The following is a 17,715-nucleotide window of genomic DNA, read 5'->3' on the forward strand; positions in this document are numbered from 1 at the left end:
TCGTTCTGAGTTGGGAACTCAGGACACTTCCTATGTCTTTTGGCACGAGCTGCTATCTTACAAACCAGCACTGGGGTAGGAACTCTCCTCCACTTCATTTTTGCAGTGAGCCTTAAGGTCTTGGCACAAGGTGGGTGGTAATGGGCAAAAGGCAGCTGTGGGCAGGGGTCCCTTGTGGTGGCCAGCAGTCTCTGGGAGGAGTCAGTTTTGGTTTATCTGAGCCTTAGGGGACAGGGGAGCATGGTAATGAGAACCACATGGTACCACATATTTCTTCGTCTTGGATCCAAGATGGTAGGGGTGGGAGGATGAGAGAGGGATGTGGGGCCTCCCACTGTGGCAGCCGTGGGTAATTTTCTTCTGCCTCTCCCTGACTGGGGATGCTGCTGCCCACACCTCCCTACCCCCCACCTATGTCCTGAAGCAGTCGGGTCCTTGACCTGCACAGCACCAACCAAGGCCCCCAAGCCAAGAATTCAGCTGGGAGACTTTTCACCTTCTTCCTTCTCACTGTCGTCTTTCCTGTTTATTTTCCAAATTGCTGCTCTGCAGCCGAGCAGTGCCTGTTGGCCAGAGCTCACGAGCGCTGTGGGATTGGACTCAGGCAGTGGGCTCAAGTGGCCAGCAGGGCACTGGGGGAGGAAGTGGGGAGCTGGAAGAGCCTCCCTGTGCGTCTCCCATGGGCAGCGCTAACCTCGGAGGCGGCCCTGAGCAGCCCTATCACATCCGGTGCTTGTCTCTGCAGCCGGGACCGGAGGATAAACTATCAGAGCTGTGGGGCAGTGCATCATTCCTCTTATTATTTTCTTCTCTGCAGATGGGGTCGTGGAGAGTTCAGTTCCTTTTAACCCTCCAAGTTCTGTTTATTCTACAGCTGGTAGCCTCAATGCCGCGTTTCCCATTACATCACAAAGGGGCTCAGGCAGATCTCTGCACAGAAACGTGTTGCAACTGTTTATTTTTTTCCATATTTAAACATTTCTGACAGCCAAACTCAGCTGAGCCAAAAGATGGAGCTTTGTGAATGAGTCTGGTTGTCGGTGTCTGTGCAGAGAGAAGGCTTTAGAAAACTCTCGTCCCTCCGGTGATTCTTCCCAAACATGTTCTTTTTCCTGGGCAAAGCCTGTGAAGCAAGTTCCTTCTGCAGTACACGTGTGTTGATTATGTGCCGTTGTGTGATTAATGGGGCTGTGTTCCGCCTGGTTCCCAGGACACTCTTGAAAACAAGATGTTTCATTTCATTGCCTTTTCCTAGTGCAGTGATTACAGTAAATAAACCAGTGCAGGCTCCTTCCACCTGGAGCCAGTCAGGGAGTCCCCACACCCTACTCCACTTTCTCCCCCAGCATCACCTTCAGTGGCATGTCCCTTGCATGCCCTCTTTTCTGCCATCTCCCAAAGGCTCCTAGTCTCCAGGAGAAACAAATTGCTTAAGGCTGAGGCCCCTCCCTAGCAGATTTGGCTCATGCGCAGTAACTCCTCTGGGAAGATTCCAGGATGTAGCTCATTCGTAGTTCTCTTTGCTTGTCGCCTCTTGCCACCCCACCTCTTGACCCTAATTGTAAAGCCTTTCATTATAATTCTCCTATGCAACTCACTCCTTTTGAAGTACAACTTAGCATCCACAGGGTGTGAAAATTGGGACAGTCCCAGGCAAACCAGAATGGTTGGTCATCCTGTGTCTAACCTTCCACAAATGAGAGAAGGGGGTGGGGGGTTGTGGGATGGCCAAGACAGCACTGATACTGGTTCGTCTGCTGGGATGCATGGGAAGCTTTACTGTCCTGGGATGCTCTTGGCAGGCCAGGAATGAGGTTTTTGTTGGGGTGTGTGTGTGTGTGTGTGTGTGTGTGTGTGTGTGTATGTATGTGTTTAATTCCAATGTAATTAATGTACAGTGTTAGATTAGTTTCAGGTATACAATACAGTGATTCAACAATTATATACATTACTCAGCTCTCATCAAGATAAGTGTACTCTTAATCCCCTTCACCTATTTGTGTTTGTGTGTTTGTTTGTTTGTTTGTTTTCCTGCTTATATATAGGAAGAGATTTCTAAAGCATTATGGTGGGGGGGGGGGGGCGGAACTCACGTGACTCTTCCCATGGCGTGACTGGCCCCTCTGGCTGTATGGGAGGAGGGGAGATTGGCGCTCTGTTACTGTCTTGTGGCATATACTTGGCTGGACAGAAGTGGGGGGAATTCTGGGAGCTGCCTCAGGCCCTGGGTGTCTAGAGTGTTTGAGTAAGTGTCTCAGGCACACTGTCTGGAAAGGTGACAGGACCTGCATTAGGCAACTGATTCCCTCAATTCTTTTTCCTCTCTGGTTAGGATTTAAAAACTCCCCCTAATCAATTTTAACTTTGCATAGATGGACACTTGCCCACCAGATTGCTGCCATGGATGCAATTTTGTGCCCTAGCTTTTTGGGTAAGATTTCCTGGCAGATGCCAGCCATAGACAGCATTTGCTACCAGTACCTCTGTTCTCAGCAGTGCTTAAAATACTTTAACTGGTCCCTCTTTAGAGCTGTTCTTCTTTTCTTACCTTATTTCTCACAGGGTTGCTATGGATGTGTGGTCGATGCTGGCTGATTTCTGTAACATATTGACTGCGGTGAATCAGTCTGAGGTGCCACTGTACAAGGACCCGGACGATGACCTCACCCTTCTTATCCTGGAAGAGGATCGGCTTCTCTCGGGCTTTGTCCCCTTGCTCGCTGCCCCTCAGGACCCCTGCTACGTGGAGAAAACCTCGGATAAGGTCAGCCCCAGGCCAAACATCCCTCCCCATTCACCCCTCCTCTTAATTCTCCAGACTTTTTTATTCTTGGGAAGTTTTCTGTGCAAACGGAACATGATTAAGTCATTGAGAAGGGTGTTAAGGGAAAATATCGACCTTTTAGCCGCTGACATCCAGCTCTGTGTCCTGAAAAAAAAAGCCCTCTCGACTTCCTTTGGTGTGTGTGTGTGCTCGCTGGCATGTTGTATATACGATCATTTCCTCACTTGTTTAAATAGTGCAGCTTGTGTTGGCAGTGCTCTCACTCGGCTCCAAATGGTTTGCATCATGCTTAAAGCACCCTCCTTCCTCCCCCCTCTCCTCCTTCCCCCCAGCCACAAAACTCTGCACTAGGAAAACAGCCAGGGCTTTTTCCCTTCTCTAAGGAGGAGAGTGATAAATAGGTGACTAGAGAGAAGCAGACACCATGTGTTAACTTACAAAAAAAGCTTTTAGGAATATGAAGCATTCCCCGCTGCCTGGTTTCTATTTTTCTTCCTCTAAAGACTGTGTTTTAACCTGAACTTTTTTCTGGTCTGTTTATAGAAAACAAAGCTCGTTGCCTGTTGCCCTGGTGGGGACTGTGGAACTCTTAGTCTCTGCTTAACAGTTGGGTCTTTGGCCAGGTGTGGAGAGTAGGGCAGTCTGCTCTGCTTCGCATTCCCACGTAGCAGTTGCCAGGCTGGGGGAGTAGCACCCGCACACCCTGGGAGCAGAGTCTCCTGTGCTGAGCCGGGGAACCCTGTGTCTGACCTCGTCACATCCCCTGGGGGAGAGGCCCTTGGGGAAGAGTCCTCAAACGGCTTTTTAGGTGGAAGCCTTCTGACCTAGATGAAGTTTAGAGACATAGGTAAGCGTTTTCTCAGAAAACGTCAGACAGTAAAAACTAAATCCCAGCCATAAACTGCGAATATGAGAGATATTGTATTGAATATAAAATATTGCTATATTGAATATTTTAAATGTTTAAACATGTGCTTAGTAGAAAAGAGTATATGTTCATTGTAAACAAGTAAAAAAAAAAAAACAAATAAAAAGGGAAAAAGGAAAATTTATCTGCAGTCCTTTTACCCAGTGCTAACATCACTGTTAATTTTTGCTAATCATTTTCATATTTAACTTCTAGTGTACACACATACACACACTTTTTTTGTACAAAGCTAGGGGTCATTATACATACTGTTTGTAATCTGATTTTTTCCCTTTTTTAAAAAATTTTTTCTAATGTTTATTTATTTTTGAGAGAGAGGGAGACAGAGTGCGAGTGGGAGAGGGACAGTGAGAGGGGGAGACACAGAATCGGAAGCAGACTCCAGGCCCGGAGCTGTCAGCACAGAGCCCGATGCAGGGCTCGAAATCACAAGCTGGGAGATCATGACCTGAGCCGAAGTCACACGCTTAACCTACTGAGCCACCCAGGCGCCCCTGTAATCTGGTTTTTTTCACTCAATATTTTTTAATGTATTCTTACATGGAATCATTTTTGATGATCACTTAGTATTCCTTTATATGCCAAGATTTCTTTAGCCAGTCTTTGCTTTATTGAACCAAGGGACTATTCTCAATTTCTGCCTTACTGCAAACAGTGACGTGGTTCCTTACAGCAGAATTGTTGCGTAGATTGCCTTTGGTTGAATATATTGACTAATCAAAAACCCATACTTTGGGTGTGTTGGGTGACTGATTGGGATCTTGGGAATGTAGGAGCCTCTCTTTCTCAAGAAGAATACTCATTTTATGCTTTTCCAATGAAAAGTTGGAGTGAAATCCTGCTCTTCCGGTTTCAGAAGGGGGTGATGATGGGGAGTTGTAGTATGTGAGGCTGAGGACAGCTAACACAATGTTTACACTTTGTGGAAGATGATAAGTTAGAAGAGAAACTGGGTAAGCATGGCTTGGGCAGTGGGATCCTAGTATTATTGTTCTATGATCACAAGATGAGCTGGACTCTGGAGGGTACTTTTGGGAGTCAGCTGTTGGGTTAGCTGTTTTTGGTGCAGATCAAGGAAGGAGTCCTAACCAGCTGCAGCCGTACTGACCCTTATCTTCTCATCAACTCTCCCAGTGGTAATGTCAGTATATGATACAGCATATGATACATTGCAACATATGATAAGTATATGATCTGGCCAGAGAAGACTACAGAACTAGCAGTCCGTGCTCTCAGCCTATAGTGGTGATTTACAGGCTACCCCAGGGCAGTTGCAGCTCATGGCAGCTCGAGACTAAGATAGTCTCCACCCCAAGGACTGTGAAATAGGTATGTCGGACATAACATCTCTAAATCCATACTCTCCCCTCAATCTGGTCTTTCTTTATTCTTCTCATCTTGGTAAATGGCAGCTTTGACTTTTGGGTAGCTTGTGTCAAAATTCTTGGGGTTATTCTTGACTCCTTTTTCTCACACCTCCATACCTAGTTCATCAGCAGTTCATGTCTTCTTTACCTTCAAAATAAATGCAGATACAACTCTTTCTTACCACCACACTCTAGGTTAACTCGTTACAATGCCTTCTGACTAATTTCTCGAGTTCCTCCTTCCTCCTGCTCCCCAGTCTGTTTTCAGCACCACAATTGGAATGATCTTTTTAAAACATCAGTAAGATCATGTCACTTCTTTGTTTAAAACCTTCTGATGGCTGCTGCTCTCACTGAGAGTAAAAGCCAAAGCTTTAACAACATCCTGCAACGCTCTGAATGATCTGAGACCAACTCCATCCCCCTTAACTCTGACTGCAGCTCCTACTGCTCTCCTCCTACCTGATACACTCTAGTCACATTGGTATCCTTGCTGTTCCTCACACAAGCCAAGCACTCATGTCTAAGGGTCTTTGCGCTTGCTTTCCTCTTAACGTGTAGCACTGTGTCTGCAGAGAGCTGTGTGGCTGTAAGGGTGACACTCCCTTCTAAATGTCACCTTGTTAGAGGGTCTTCCCTAGCTACTTTGTGTAAGATGTTCCCTTCCTTTGTTTACTTTTCACTCCGCCTTATTCTCCATTGCAGGGAAAAATAACAACTCTTGGATATCTAGCATGTATTGGTCCCTGGAGTAGGTACTTGTATATAGTATTTCATGAAGTTCTCACAATAAGCCTGCCAAGTAGGTATTACCCCCTTTGATTTTTTTAAAAGAGTGACTGAGGCTCAAGAGAAGATTGAAAACTGATGATAAACTCATACGAGGCATCTCCATGGCTGACCTAGAATATTAGTATATGGATGTGTCATCAGAGAGAATCTGGAGGAACTTTGACCATTTAGAAACCCTAAAAGATAGAGATTTTCTCCAGCTTCTAGTGGTCAATACTAAGAAACATAAAACATCTCAAGGACTTGTCAGTAGCAGCAACATGTGCAGTTTCATTGCTGGTCCAGATTGGTCACGTGTCCGGCCCCTCCTTGATGCCCATTCACCAGATACTTACTGAACATGTCTGTATTATACTGTCTTGCACACACAACAAGAAAGATCCAGACTTGTAAGGCAAACATCCTAGTTTGGGAGGCAGTTTGTGGCGTGTACGAAGACGTGAGAAGCAACATAAGTTAATTTGAACCTTGTAATTAAGGAGGAACTCTTGAAATTTTGTTGAGCTGGTAGCATTCCAGTGAAGGCAGTGCTTCAGGAGCGCTGACTTAGCATTAACATATTATATTTCCTAAGCATGTTGTATGGAACTCTAGTTTTGTAGGTTCTTAGTTGTTATGTAAAAGAAAAAGAGTTTCATAATCATTTAAGTTATGGTAAAGCAATGTTAGAATCCAATACTGCAAGACTTATTGAAGCTTTTACTATAGTGTACACTGTGAGAATAGCCTTCACAGTCTTTCCCAAACTTTCTTCACCCTCAATCTTTTTTGATTTATTGAATATCTTGCAGGATATATTCAGTATTCAGCCATTAAAAAAAAAAAAAAGGTAAAAAACCTGGGTGTGGGATGAGCAAGAGGTTAGAAGACAGTTGCTATTGGGATTATCCAGAAGTAAAATAAAGAGTACAGATGAGGGGCGCCTGGGTGGCTCAGTCGGTTGAGCGTCCGACTTCAGCTCAGGTCATGATCTCACGGTCCGCGAGTTTGAGCCCCGCGTCAGGCTCTGTGCTGACAGCTCAGAGCCTGGAGCCCGTTTCAGATTCTGTGTCTCCCTCTCTCTCTGCCCCTCCCCTGTTCATGATCTGTCTCTCTCTGTCTCAAAAATAAATAAACATTAAAAAAAAAATTAAAAAAAAAAGAAAAGAGTACAGATGAGGGTAAAAGCAGTAGAGTAGAGCTGGTTACATTTTGAGAGAAACATCATAGATGTTGAAACCAACTAGAGCCAACCGGGGCAAAGAAAGTGATCTTAGATCACTTGTGTGGCTGCTAGGTGCCTAAATTCAGAAGGTTAAGTAATTTATTTACCCAAGGTCGTGGAGCTAGTAAAGTAGTGGAAGATTAGAGCCCTTCCTTTTCTGTTGGACTTTAAAACTTCATGTTCTGGGGTGCCTGGCTGGCTCAGTCGGTGGAGTATGCAACTCTTGATCTCAGGGTCGTGGGTTCGAATCCCATGCTGGGCATAGTGTTTACTTAAGAAAAATAAATTTAAAGAGGTGCCTGGGTAGCTCAGTAAGTTAAGCATCCAACTCTTGATCTCAGCTCAGGTCATGATCTCATGGTTCGTGAGTTTGGGCTCTGCACTGACAGTGTCTTCTGACTGACACTGACCGCCCTCCCTCTCAAAATAAGTAAATAAACTTAAAAAAAAAAAAAGGAATTAAAACAAATTAAAAAAAAAAAAACCCTCATGTTCTAATGAACGGTTTGATGTCTAGGATTTGCTTCAAAATAATTTGTGGATAGGGGCACCTGGGTGGCTCAGTTAAGTGTCCGACTCTTGATTTAGGCTCAGGTCATTATCCTAGGGTCGTGGGACCGAGCCTTATGTCAGGCTCCTTGCTGATCGAAGAGCCTGCTTAAGATTTTCTGTCTCTCTGTCTCTCTCTGTCTCTCTCTCTGCCCCTCTCCCCTGCTCGTGTTCTCTCTCTGTCTCAAATAAAATAAAATAAAATAAAATAAAATAAAATAAAATAAAATAAAATAAAATAAGATAAATAAAATAAAATAAAATAAAATAAAATAAAATAAAATAAAATAAAATAAAAAGATAACATTTGTGGATAGAAGTATAAATGAAAAAAAAGAGGCCAAATACTGATTATTAAATCTGAGTAATGGATTCATTGAATTCATTATAGTATTCTACTTTTGTATATGCGTGAAATTTTCTATAGTAAGTTGTGGTTAAAGGAGTAATAAATAGTCATCCTGAAAGGAAGCAAAACAAAATTCTGTGTCCTTTCTGCTGCATTATAGTGCCTAAATGATTGGAAAAGTAACTGAACTATAGTATTTATGAAGTTAAGCTCTTGTAGGCACTAACCATTTTCCAGGCACTGTGCTGAGCTCTTTACTTGCATTTTCTCATTGAAACCCCAATAACCCTATATGCAGATTGGGGAAATGATGAAAAGGAAAGATGTTGAGTTCATGTTATGGCTTAGTGTAAAAAAAAGCTTAATTATCATCTTCAAAATACATGTGTGTGACTGTATAGCTCTAGGTAATACTAACCAAGGATCTGTTTAGCAACAGGTCCTCTCTTTCCTTAGACTCTAAAGAACTTTCCTAAAGCTCTAATTAGTTAATGGTACCAAGCATTTATGTCATAAATAGATGTAAGCAGTGCTTATTCTGGCATCCCCAGGTAGATTAAGCTTTGTGATCTTCTTTGTCTTCCTCCCCATGTTGTCTGACCAAGAACTAAGTGAAGAACTTTTCAACAGGCTACCGCTGGAGCCACTCTGGCTTGACTGGGGAATGAATTATTGTAAGTCACATTATAAAGTCAGTGTTTCAAGTCTCACGTCACATCCCATTCATCCTTCCAGGCATCTTTACTTTCTTTCTGGATGTAGGATCCTAGGAAACTTCATCATTCATAAAATAGGTTGTTGAGATTAAAGATGGGGCTTAAATTGTCCAGCTTTTGGAACTGCTGGCTTTTGTCTCCTTGTTTATTTGTTCAATGACATTTTTGGAGTGATGTTTATTGTATACATAATTACCCCAGAATGTTTTAAATGGAAAATATAGAAAAGCACAAGAGAGTAAAAATCACCTGCAAACTACCACCTAAAATTAAATAGTGTTAATAGTTTAGTTTATATCCTTCCAATCTTTTTCCCCCTTGTGCTTATATATCTGTACTTACTCTTTTCTTTTCATAAAATTGGGACTGTACGGTATATGCTTTGTTCTTTTTTAATGTTTTTTATATACTCTTTGTGTGTGTCTGTCTGTGTGTGTGTGTGTGTGTGTGTGTGTGTGTGTGTACATGTATACCCACGTACATGCACACACATCTACATAGTTTTGGGGGAAATACTGCCTTTGTTGCTTGGTTGTCTGGAAAATATTTATTTTCAAGGCTACCAGTCACTAATTTATTGAAAAGCATACTTGATCTTCTATTTTCAAAGTATCAACATGAGGAATTTTTGAAAAGCCAAAACTATTGACCTATACTTAAGACGTAGAAATTAGGACTGCTTACCAATATGTATTTTCTTTTTCACGCAATTGTATTTTATTTCTAAATTTACAATAATTATTGAGAATTAATTTTATATTAAGTGTTTTCAGTGCTCACCATCAGTCCTTTTACTCTATGGCCTTTCCATTCTTACTATGTTCTTTGATTCATCTGTTATTATTTTTTTTAATGTTTATTTATTTTTGAGAGAGAGACAGCGTGCGAGCAGGTGAGGGGCAGAGAGAGAGGGAAACACAGATTTGGAAGCAGGCTCCAGGCTCTGAGCTGTCAGCACAGAGCCCGACGTGGGGGTCGAACTCACAAACTGTGAGATCATGACCTAAGCCAAAAATCAGATGCCTAACCGACTGAGCCACCCAGGTGTCCTGATTCACCTGTTATTCAAATGTTTCAATTGAGGAATGTTTTCATCAAAGATGACATGGATGCTTTTTAAACATTAAGGTGACTTTTATAAAATGTAGTAGTAATACACATACTTATGCAAAGGAATCAGATGATTCACAAAAATATTTAAAGTCAAAGACTACACTCCAGGGATAACTGCTGTTAACAATTTGGTATTTACCTTTTTATTTATTTTTTTAAGTTAATTGTTTTATTTTGAGGGGGAGAGAGAGAGCATGTGCAAGCAGGGGAGGGGCAGAGAGAGAGGGAGAGGGAGAATCCCAAGCAGGCTTCATGCTCAGCCTGGGAGCCTGAGGTGGGGTTCGATCTTACAACCATGAGATCATGACCTGAGCTGATATCAAGAGTCGGACATTTAACCAACCTAGCCACCCAGACACCCCCAAAACAAGCTTTTTTTTTTTTTAATGTTTTAATGTTTATTTTTGAGAGAGAGAGAAAGCAAAAGCATGAGCAGGGGAGGGATGGCAGAGAGAAAGGGAGACACCGAATCTGAAGCAGGCTCCAGGGTCTGAGCTGTCAGCACAGAGCCCCACGTGGGGCTCGAACTCACGAACCATGAGATCGTGACCTGAGCCAAAGTCAGAAGCTTAACTGACTGAGCCACCCAGGTGCCCCAAAACGAGCTTTTTAATAAGCAGATACAGTTCTGTCTTTGGACTAGAAAAGTTTTCATTTCTTGTGTCCTTATTTGCTAATATTATGTTTATTATTTTCTTCATTGTCTTCTACATCTCTTTTTCTGTCATCATTTTAATCTCATTTTGCTTTGCTGCTGCATCCCCAAAGAGCTTCTCAAGTTTATCCTTTCTGTAATTGATTCGGATTTTTATAATGCTGATTCTACTTTTCACTGCTTCTAATTTGGTTTTTAAGACTGCTATTGCATTATATGTTCTTTTACATTATTTCCCCGTCTTATCCTATAACCTTTATATTTTTGCCTGCCTTTTCTCCAGGTCCCTTTAATCTGCCTTTGTTTGTCATTTTTCTTTTATCATACTTCACAATGTCTATGATTTTAAACATCAGATATAAGAATATCTTTTTCTTCATTTTACATTTCCTCCCACAAACTGTGGTACATTCCTGTCATAGACCCCAACTTGGATTTCTGCAGTCTGATTCTGGCCATTTATATTTTTTTTGAACAAAGAAAGGTTTCTTCAGATCTCATATTTGCTCCAAAATAGGTTATGTTGATTCTTATGTGATTCCTTCTTTGTCTACAAATACTCTTTAGAATCTCCTTCTCAAGTCTACAACTGGTTGATAGAAGTTCGTATTACCAAGTCACCACCCTGAAGAGAGTGGGGAGGAAGTCAGGTGGTATGCAATCTTAACAAATGAATTTATTTTCTACATTTTCTATTCTGTATATAGTGGAGCTACTATACCAGAGCTGTTTCCTGTGTCTGATTTCTGTTTCACATAAATGATATGGCAGTTTCTGACCTCCTCCTTGGAGCTGTAGCCTACCATGTCAGGAAGAAATTCTACTCTCTGGTCACTTCCCGTTTAGTATGGTAGTTTCCCTTGAGCCTGTCTGAACTGCTGATTGTGAGTGGTCCTGATTTATAGTGGTGAAAAAGCTGCCAAGTGGCATTCTGCCTCTGCCCCCATGTCCTCACACTTTGTGGTAGACAGAATAATGGCCCCTTAAAGATGGTCCACGTCTTAATTCCTGAAACCTGTTCAGTGTTACCTTACAAGGCAAAAATGCCTTTGCAGGTGTGATTAAGGGTCTTGAGGTGGGAAGATGGTGCTAGGTTTCCGAGGTTGATTAGTGTAATCATAAGGGTCCTTATAAGGAGGCAGGGGTGTCAAGAGTCAGAAAAAGGAGATGTGATGATGGAACTAGTGGTCTAGAGAGAGGGATTTGGAGACAGTATACTGCTGGCCTTGAACATGGGGGAAGGGACCGTGAGCCAAGGAATGCAGGTGGCCTCTAGATGCTAGAAAAGGCAGGGAAGCATATTCTCCTGCAGAGCCTCCAGAAAGAGCACTGTCAACACGTCAACTGACAAAACTGACAACACCCTGTGAACACCTCGATGTTAGGATCTCTGACCTTTAGAACTGTAAGGTAATACATTGTATTGCAGCAATAGGAAACTAACATACCCTTCCATACTGGAGAATTTTGCCAGTCTCTTCATTGTTTACTTCTCCCGCTACTTTCTTTTTCTTTTTGAACTTTTTTAATTATGAAATATACATGTGGAAATACATTAAGCAAAAAGAATCCGAAGTAAGGAACTATATAACCACCAAGCCGGTCTAGAAATAGAACAACACAAGGGTAGTAATTATCAGTTACATTCAGTTTATGTTGGAGGTCCTAGCCAGTACAGGAAGGCAGGAGAAGGAAAGTATTAAAAAGGTGATTGGAAAGGGAAAAAAAAGTTGTCTTTATTTGCAAATAATGTGATGAATACTTAGAAAATCTGAAAGAAAATAAGGATAAATTAATAGAATTAAGTGAATTTAGCAAAGTTGATTGATCATAAAGTCAGTATACAAATCAAATTGTAGATATCAATTCCATATCTACATACTGACATCAAATGAATTTTTTTTAAGTTGATTTCTTACAAAATAGAAAATAAAAGTGGATTTGTTAGGAATGCAGGCTGTCAGTTGGCTCTTAATGACCTGCTTCCGATTGTCTTCTATCCATCTGGCAGTAATTCTTTATGATTTATGGGAGATGGATGGCATTTTCTCATTTAAGAGCTATTGACTGTCTGCCATGCATCAGGCACCATTCTGGATACCACAACCAACCATAGCAGCAAACACAGTAGACAAAGGAGGGATCACAAGGCATATGGAGGAGCTATTCTGTGTATTCAGTTTGGGCACTTCAGTTGAGATATTGGAAGTAGAATTATTTAACTCTGAGGTCTATAGTTTTTAAGTGTTTTGTTTTTTTTTTTTACAAAAATAACCTCTCTTTGTATTATAAAATAGGTATTCATCTTAGAAATACTAGAAAAATCAAGATTATCAATAAGGGAAAGAAAAGACTCTGTGATCCTTCTGGTTGGATAGATGGACAGACACCATATGTGAACTCTTTTTGCTTTTTAGCAGAAATAGGATCAAACCATATATATACTGTTTTGTAATCCACTTTGTTCACTTAGCAATAAATATGTTCTGCATATGTTTCCATGTTCACCTATAACATGAATTTTAATGGCTGTGTTATATTAACTGGCGTGGACATACCATAATATTTGCTGAGTCCTCAACCATTAGACATTTTGGGAAGTTACTGACTTTTCAGTTTTATAAATGATGCCTTCTCAGGCAGAAGTCTTTATATACACCTTTTGTTCATTTTTGAAGTACAATTACTAGGTCAAGGAGGGTATGCAGATTTTTAAGACTTTTGGTAGATAATGCTACATTGCCCTCCAAAAAAAGGTTGTATGCCATGTAAACTGCAGAATATAAGAGTATTTATTTTCTAGCTTCCTCATCAAGGTTGAATGGTTTAATTTTTCCCGACTTTGCCAGAGATGGGCAAAAAACGATATTTCATTGTTTTGATTTTCCTTCTTTGATTACCAATAGGGTTGGTTCTAAAAGTATTATGCTTACTGGTTATATGATTGGTATTATATTTCTTATAAACTTCCCTATGTTCTTTGCCCATTTTACTATTAGAATATTCACCCATTTTTTCTTTTTTCTTTTTTTTTTTTAATGTTTATTTATTAGAGAGAGAGAGAGAGAGAGAGCATGAGCATGGGAGGGGCAGAGAAAGGAGAAGACACAGAATCTGAATCAGGCTCCAGGCTCTAGGCTCTGAGCTGTCAGCACAGTGGGGCTCAAACCCACAAACCACGAGATCATGACCTGAGCCGAAGTCAGACGCTCAACCGACTGAGCCACCCAGGCACCCCATCACCCATTTTTTTTCTTAATGTTTTGCAGTAGCTGTGTATGAATAACTTTTGAACTTTTCTTTGGTTACCCTTGTACAGGAGGTGTTTTCTCTGTATATTGAATGAGATGAGAACTTTTGGATACTTGGAGAGGCACAGCATTCTATTTTTTAGGTAATAAGAACATGGATGTCCCTTTGTCACACCATGCTAGATTAGATCTTTTGTTTGTTTTCACCCTTTGAGTCAGTTTCTCCTCATACTTCCCTATCAGTCCATAGACATCTAAAGAAAAATCATGTCCAGCCAGATATTTAGAATAAACTGTGAACTGTATCTACTTCCTTTTCTGTTTTGCCTATTTAATTGAAGGAGCCCTTGAGATGGGTATAAACTAGGTAAAATTGTATGGTGTTTTGAGAAGTCCTCTGGTTTCTATCTAGCAAATGTTGTAAAACTTTTTCCCCTTCTCACTGTAAGTGCAGTAAATACCTCGATGGCTTGCTTTATTTGATGATTCATTCCACCAGTGGCCCCTTGGCACTAACCATTTGTATCGTGTATATCTCTGCCTACCTCATTTTTGCCCTCCCTCACCTTTTTTGTGCTCTCTGTCACCTCTTTACTAATTGCTTTTAAATTTATAGAAGTACTGATTACTACTTCCATTTACTCCAGTACTTTCAGATTTATTAGTTACTCCCTAATTTACAAATTACAAATCTCATTCCCCAAACGGGCTCTGTTGAACTCAGCTACCTTACGTTCATGCTGTGGATAGGTCATGAGTAGGTGTTCTTTTCTGTAATTCTTAAACTTTAGCATTCATCACAATCACCTGAAGGGCTTGTTAAAATGCGCAGTTGCTGGACCCAATCCCCAGTGTTTTTTTGATTGTTTGAGAGGAAAAAAGGTGGAAAAATTGCATTTCTAACAAGTTCCCAGGTGATGCCGATGGTTTGGGTTCCACACTTTGAGAACCACTGGTTTTTAGGAACTTGGTAGCTTCCAAGGTTGTAGTTATCAGGCAAAGATTTGGGCCCAGGTAAAAATAATAAAGATTTCTGTTATAAATAGTCTTCCTCGGGGCACCTGGGTGGCTCAGTCGGTTGAGCGTCTGGCTTCGTTCAGGTCATGATCTCACAGTTGGTGGGTTCGAGCCCCGCGTCGGGCTCTGTGCTGACAGCTCAGAGCCTGGAGCCTGTTTCAGATTCTGTGTCTCCCACTCTCTCTGCCCCTCCCCTGTTCACGCTCTGTCTCTGTCTCAAGAATAAATAAACATTAAAAAAAATTAAAAAAAAATAGTCTTCCTCATTCTATCTTTAACTTTGGAATGTAGGGCATATTACCTGAGAGTGCATATACTTTGCCTCCATGTTGCCAGACAGCTTTCTGAGCTCTTCAGAAAGAAGTTATATTCAGAATGCTATAAATATGTTTTTCCTGAGTATATATGAAGAGTCACATGTCTGGATTTCTTTTCCCAAGAGGACCCTGAGGGAACCATCTGACTTTTAAGGAGTGTCTCTCATGTGCTAGATACTGTTTTAATGCTTTACATTATCTCATTTAAATGTCACAAAAGCCCCATGGGAATTTGAACTTTATGAAAGAACTTGCCCGGGATGACACAGGTAAGAATGAAGGAATCAAATCCAAGCAAGTCGCACGCACTCTTAATTGAATAAAAATGCAGTAATACAGTGGTTGAACAAACAATTGTTAGTACCTTCAGTTCTCTTCATAACTTTGACAGTTCTTTTATTTTCACTTGGAGCTTGACTCCTCACCAGGAGCTTGGGAATTTTTGACCTGGTTTAGGGATATTACCTGATCTCCCATAATAGTTCTTGAAAATGAACAAAGAAGGAAAAGTTCACATGAGGAGAATGGATGTTCAGAATGAATTTACCTACTTCTTTCTCTCTGTGTTGGATGTTCTTCAAATCTTGGAATGCCCTGGAGTCCAAAAGTACCTGAGTGTCTAGAATATGAGTCTTTGGAGAGAGAACTTGATTTATTTTTGGCAAACCCTTGAGTGTTCTCTAAGAGGGACTGAATATATGCAAAGGGTGATCTCCATCATTTTGGAAGGGTGTCCGAGGACAAAAAAAAAATCTAAGAGTAGTGATAGTGCAACTTGTAAGGACCAAAAAATTGGGACAACGTCCTGGGCTACAAACTTTGCCGCCAGGATTGTTTGTAGATGAACAGGGATTCATGGATTTGGCTGATGCATAAAAACCTGAAGGTCAGCAATGGAAGTTTGCCTACCTATCTATATGCATACATATAAACCATCTTTGGCTCAAGACTTAATGAATATGGGCCATAATAAAAAATAAATTTGAAACAGGTAAGAAGAAAAAGTATGATACCTAGAGAGAGGACTTTGGTATTGACATAAACTTCTGCCTCTATACTTCCTGCCCCACCCTTTATTTTCTTTAATGTACTTCTCATATATGTAAAAGAATATTGTTTTTACTTCATAATTTTAGATATCTGAAAAAAGTAATCTTTATTGGTAATACTTTTACTTTTATTAGTCAACTTGTTTATGTATAATTTACATACAATAAAATCATACATTCGAATGTATTGATAGTATATATATCCCTGTGTAATGACCACCCCAGTCAAAATACAGAATGTCTCCATCCCCCAAAATGTTCCTAAGTGCCCCTTTACAGTTAATCTCCTCAGTCCAATTCCCCATCCTAGGCAACCACTGATCTAATTCTTATTAAAGATTAGTTTTGCCTATTTTAGAATTTTGTATAAGTGGAATCATAAAGTATATGCTTTTATGTCTTTGTTCTTTCACTCAGCATATCTATGAGATTCATCCATGTTGTGTTCTTGTAGCAATTCATTCCCTTTATTGAGGAGTAGTATTCCATTATATGGATATATCACATTCTGTTTATTCATTCACTTTGGGCTCAGACACATTTGGGTTTTTATTTTTTGGCTGTTATGAATAAAGATGCTGTGAACAAATGTACAAGTCTTTTTGTGGACATAATGTTTTCATTTCTCTGGGGGCAAATAGCTAGAAGTAGAATTGCTCAGTCAAATGATTAAGTATATTGTAAACTTCAAGGAAACTACCAAACTGTTTTCCAAAGTGATTGTACCACGTTATACTCTCACTAGCCATGCCTGAGAATTCCAGTTGTTTCAGATCCTCGCCAACATTTGGTATTTCTGGTCTTTAGAGTTTTAGCCATTCTAGTAAAGTGTGACAGGGTCTTATGGTAGTTTTGTTGGCATTTGTGTAATTAATGATGAGCATCTTTTCATGTGGTTTGTTAGTACTTCATCCTCATTTGAGAAATGGCCAAATCTATAGCCCATTTTTAAAATTTGGGATATTGATGTTTTCTGAGAGAGTGGTAAAAGTTCCTTGTGTATTCTGTGCACAAGTCCTTGTCAGATAGGTGTCCTGTGAATATTTTTTTCCACTGTGTATGGCTAGCTTTTTTTTTTTTTTTTAAGACAGAATCTTGGAAAGCAAATGTTTTTAATTTTGATAAAATTCAGTTTTTTAAGATTTTCCTTTAAGGATTATCACCTTTTCTGTTTTTTGTTTTGTTTTTGTTTTAATTTTAATGTTTATTTATTTTTGAAAGAGAGAAGGCGAGAGAGACAGTGCACGAGCGGGGGGAAGGGCAGAGAGAGAGGGAGACACAGAATCTGAAGCAGGCTTCAGGCTCTGCTTTATCAGAGAGCCTCTGAAGGCACCTGGTTTCTGTTGAATATTTTTTAAAAGGCAGTAAAATGGCAACTGTAAGGTTGCATCATGGGTAGCAATAAGGCAGGGGGTGCAGGGGAGATTCATGGAGATGTTTGGGGAGGAGACACATGGGGAGAAGTGGGTATGGAAATATAAAAATATGGAACGCTTCACGAATTGTGTGTAATCCTTGCGCAGGGGCCATGCCGATCTTCTCTGTTTCGTTCCAGTATTAGTACATGTGCTGTGGAAACAAGCACAGTATTGTACCTTTTTCTACTTCACACCTACACACCTG

The 17,715-nt window shown here is 40.6% G+C and overlaps 1 protein-coding gene and 1 non-coding gene across 11 annotated transcripts in view; one reads left to right on the plus strand and one right to left on the minus strand.

Annotated features, from left to right (window-relative positions):
• Positions 1-17,715, plus strand: part of SMG6 (SMG6 nonsense mediated mRNA decay factor) — a 226,297-nt gene that overhangs the window by 112,577 nt on the left and 96,005 nt on the right. For 9 of the 10 annotated variants that reach the window (XM_042965412.1, XM_042965413.1, XM_042965414.1 and 6 more), the window contains one exon: positions 2,563-2,764. In XM_042965412.1, the coding sequence (XP_042821346.1) occupies positions 2,563-2,764 (202 nt within the window). Of the gene's footprint in view, positions 1-2,372; positions 2,432-2,562; positions 2,765-17,715 lie in introns of those variants that run through there. The other variant, XM_042965418.1, reaches the window with a different exon arrangement.
• LOC122233810 lies at positions 17,572-17,677 on the minus strand. Its single transcript, XR_006211542.1, has one exon. It is a non-coding gene; the product is annotated as a U6 spliceosomal RNA (small nuclear RNA).

The sequence above is a fragment of the Panthera tigris genome, chromosome E1 (assembly GCF_018350195.1).
Source record: "Panthera tigris isolate Pti1 chromosome E1, P.tigris_Pti1_mat1.1, whole genome shotgun sequence".
In the NCBI taxonomy this organism is placed as follows: domain Eukaryota; kingdom Metazoa; phylum Chordata; class Mammalia; order Carnivora; family Felidae; genus Panthera; species Panthera tigris.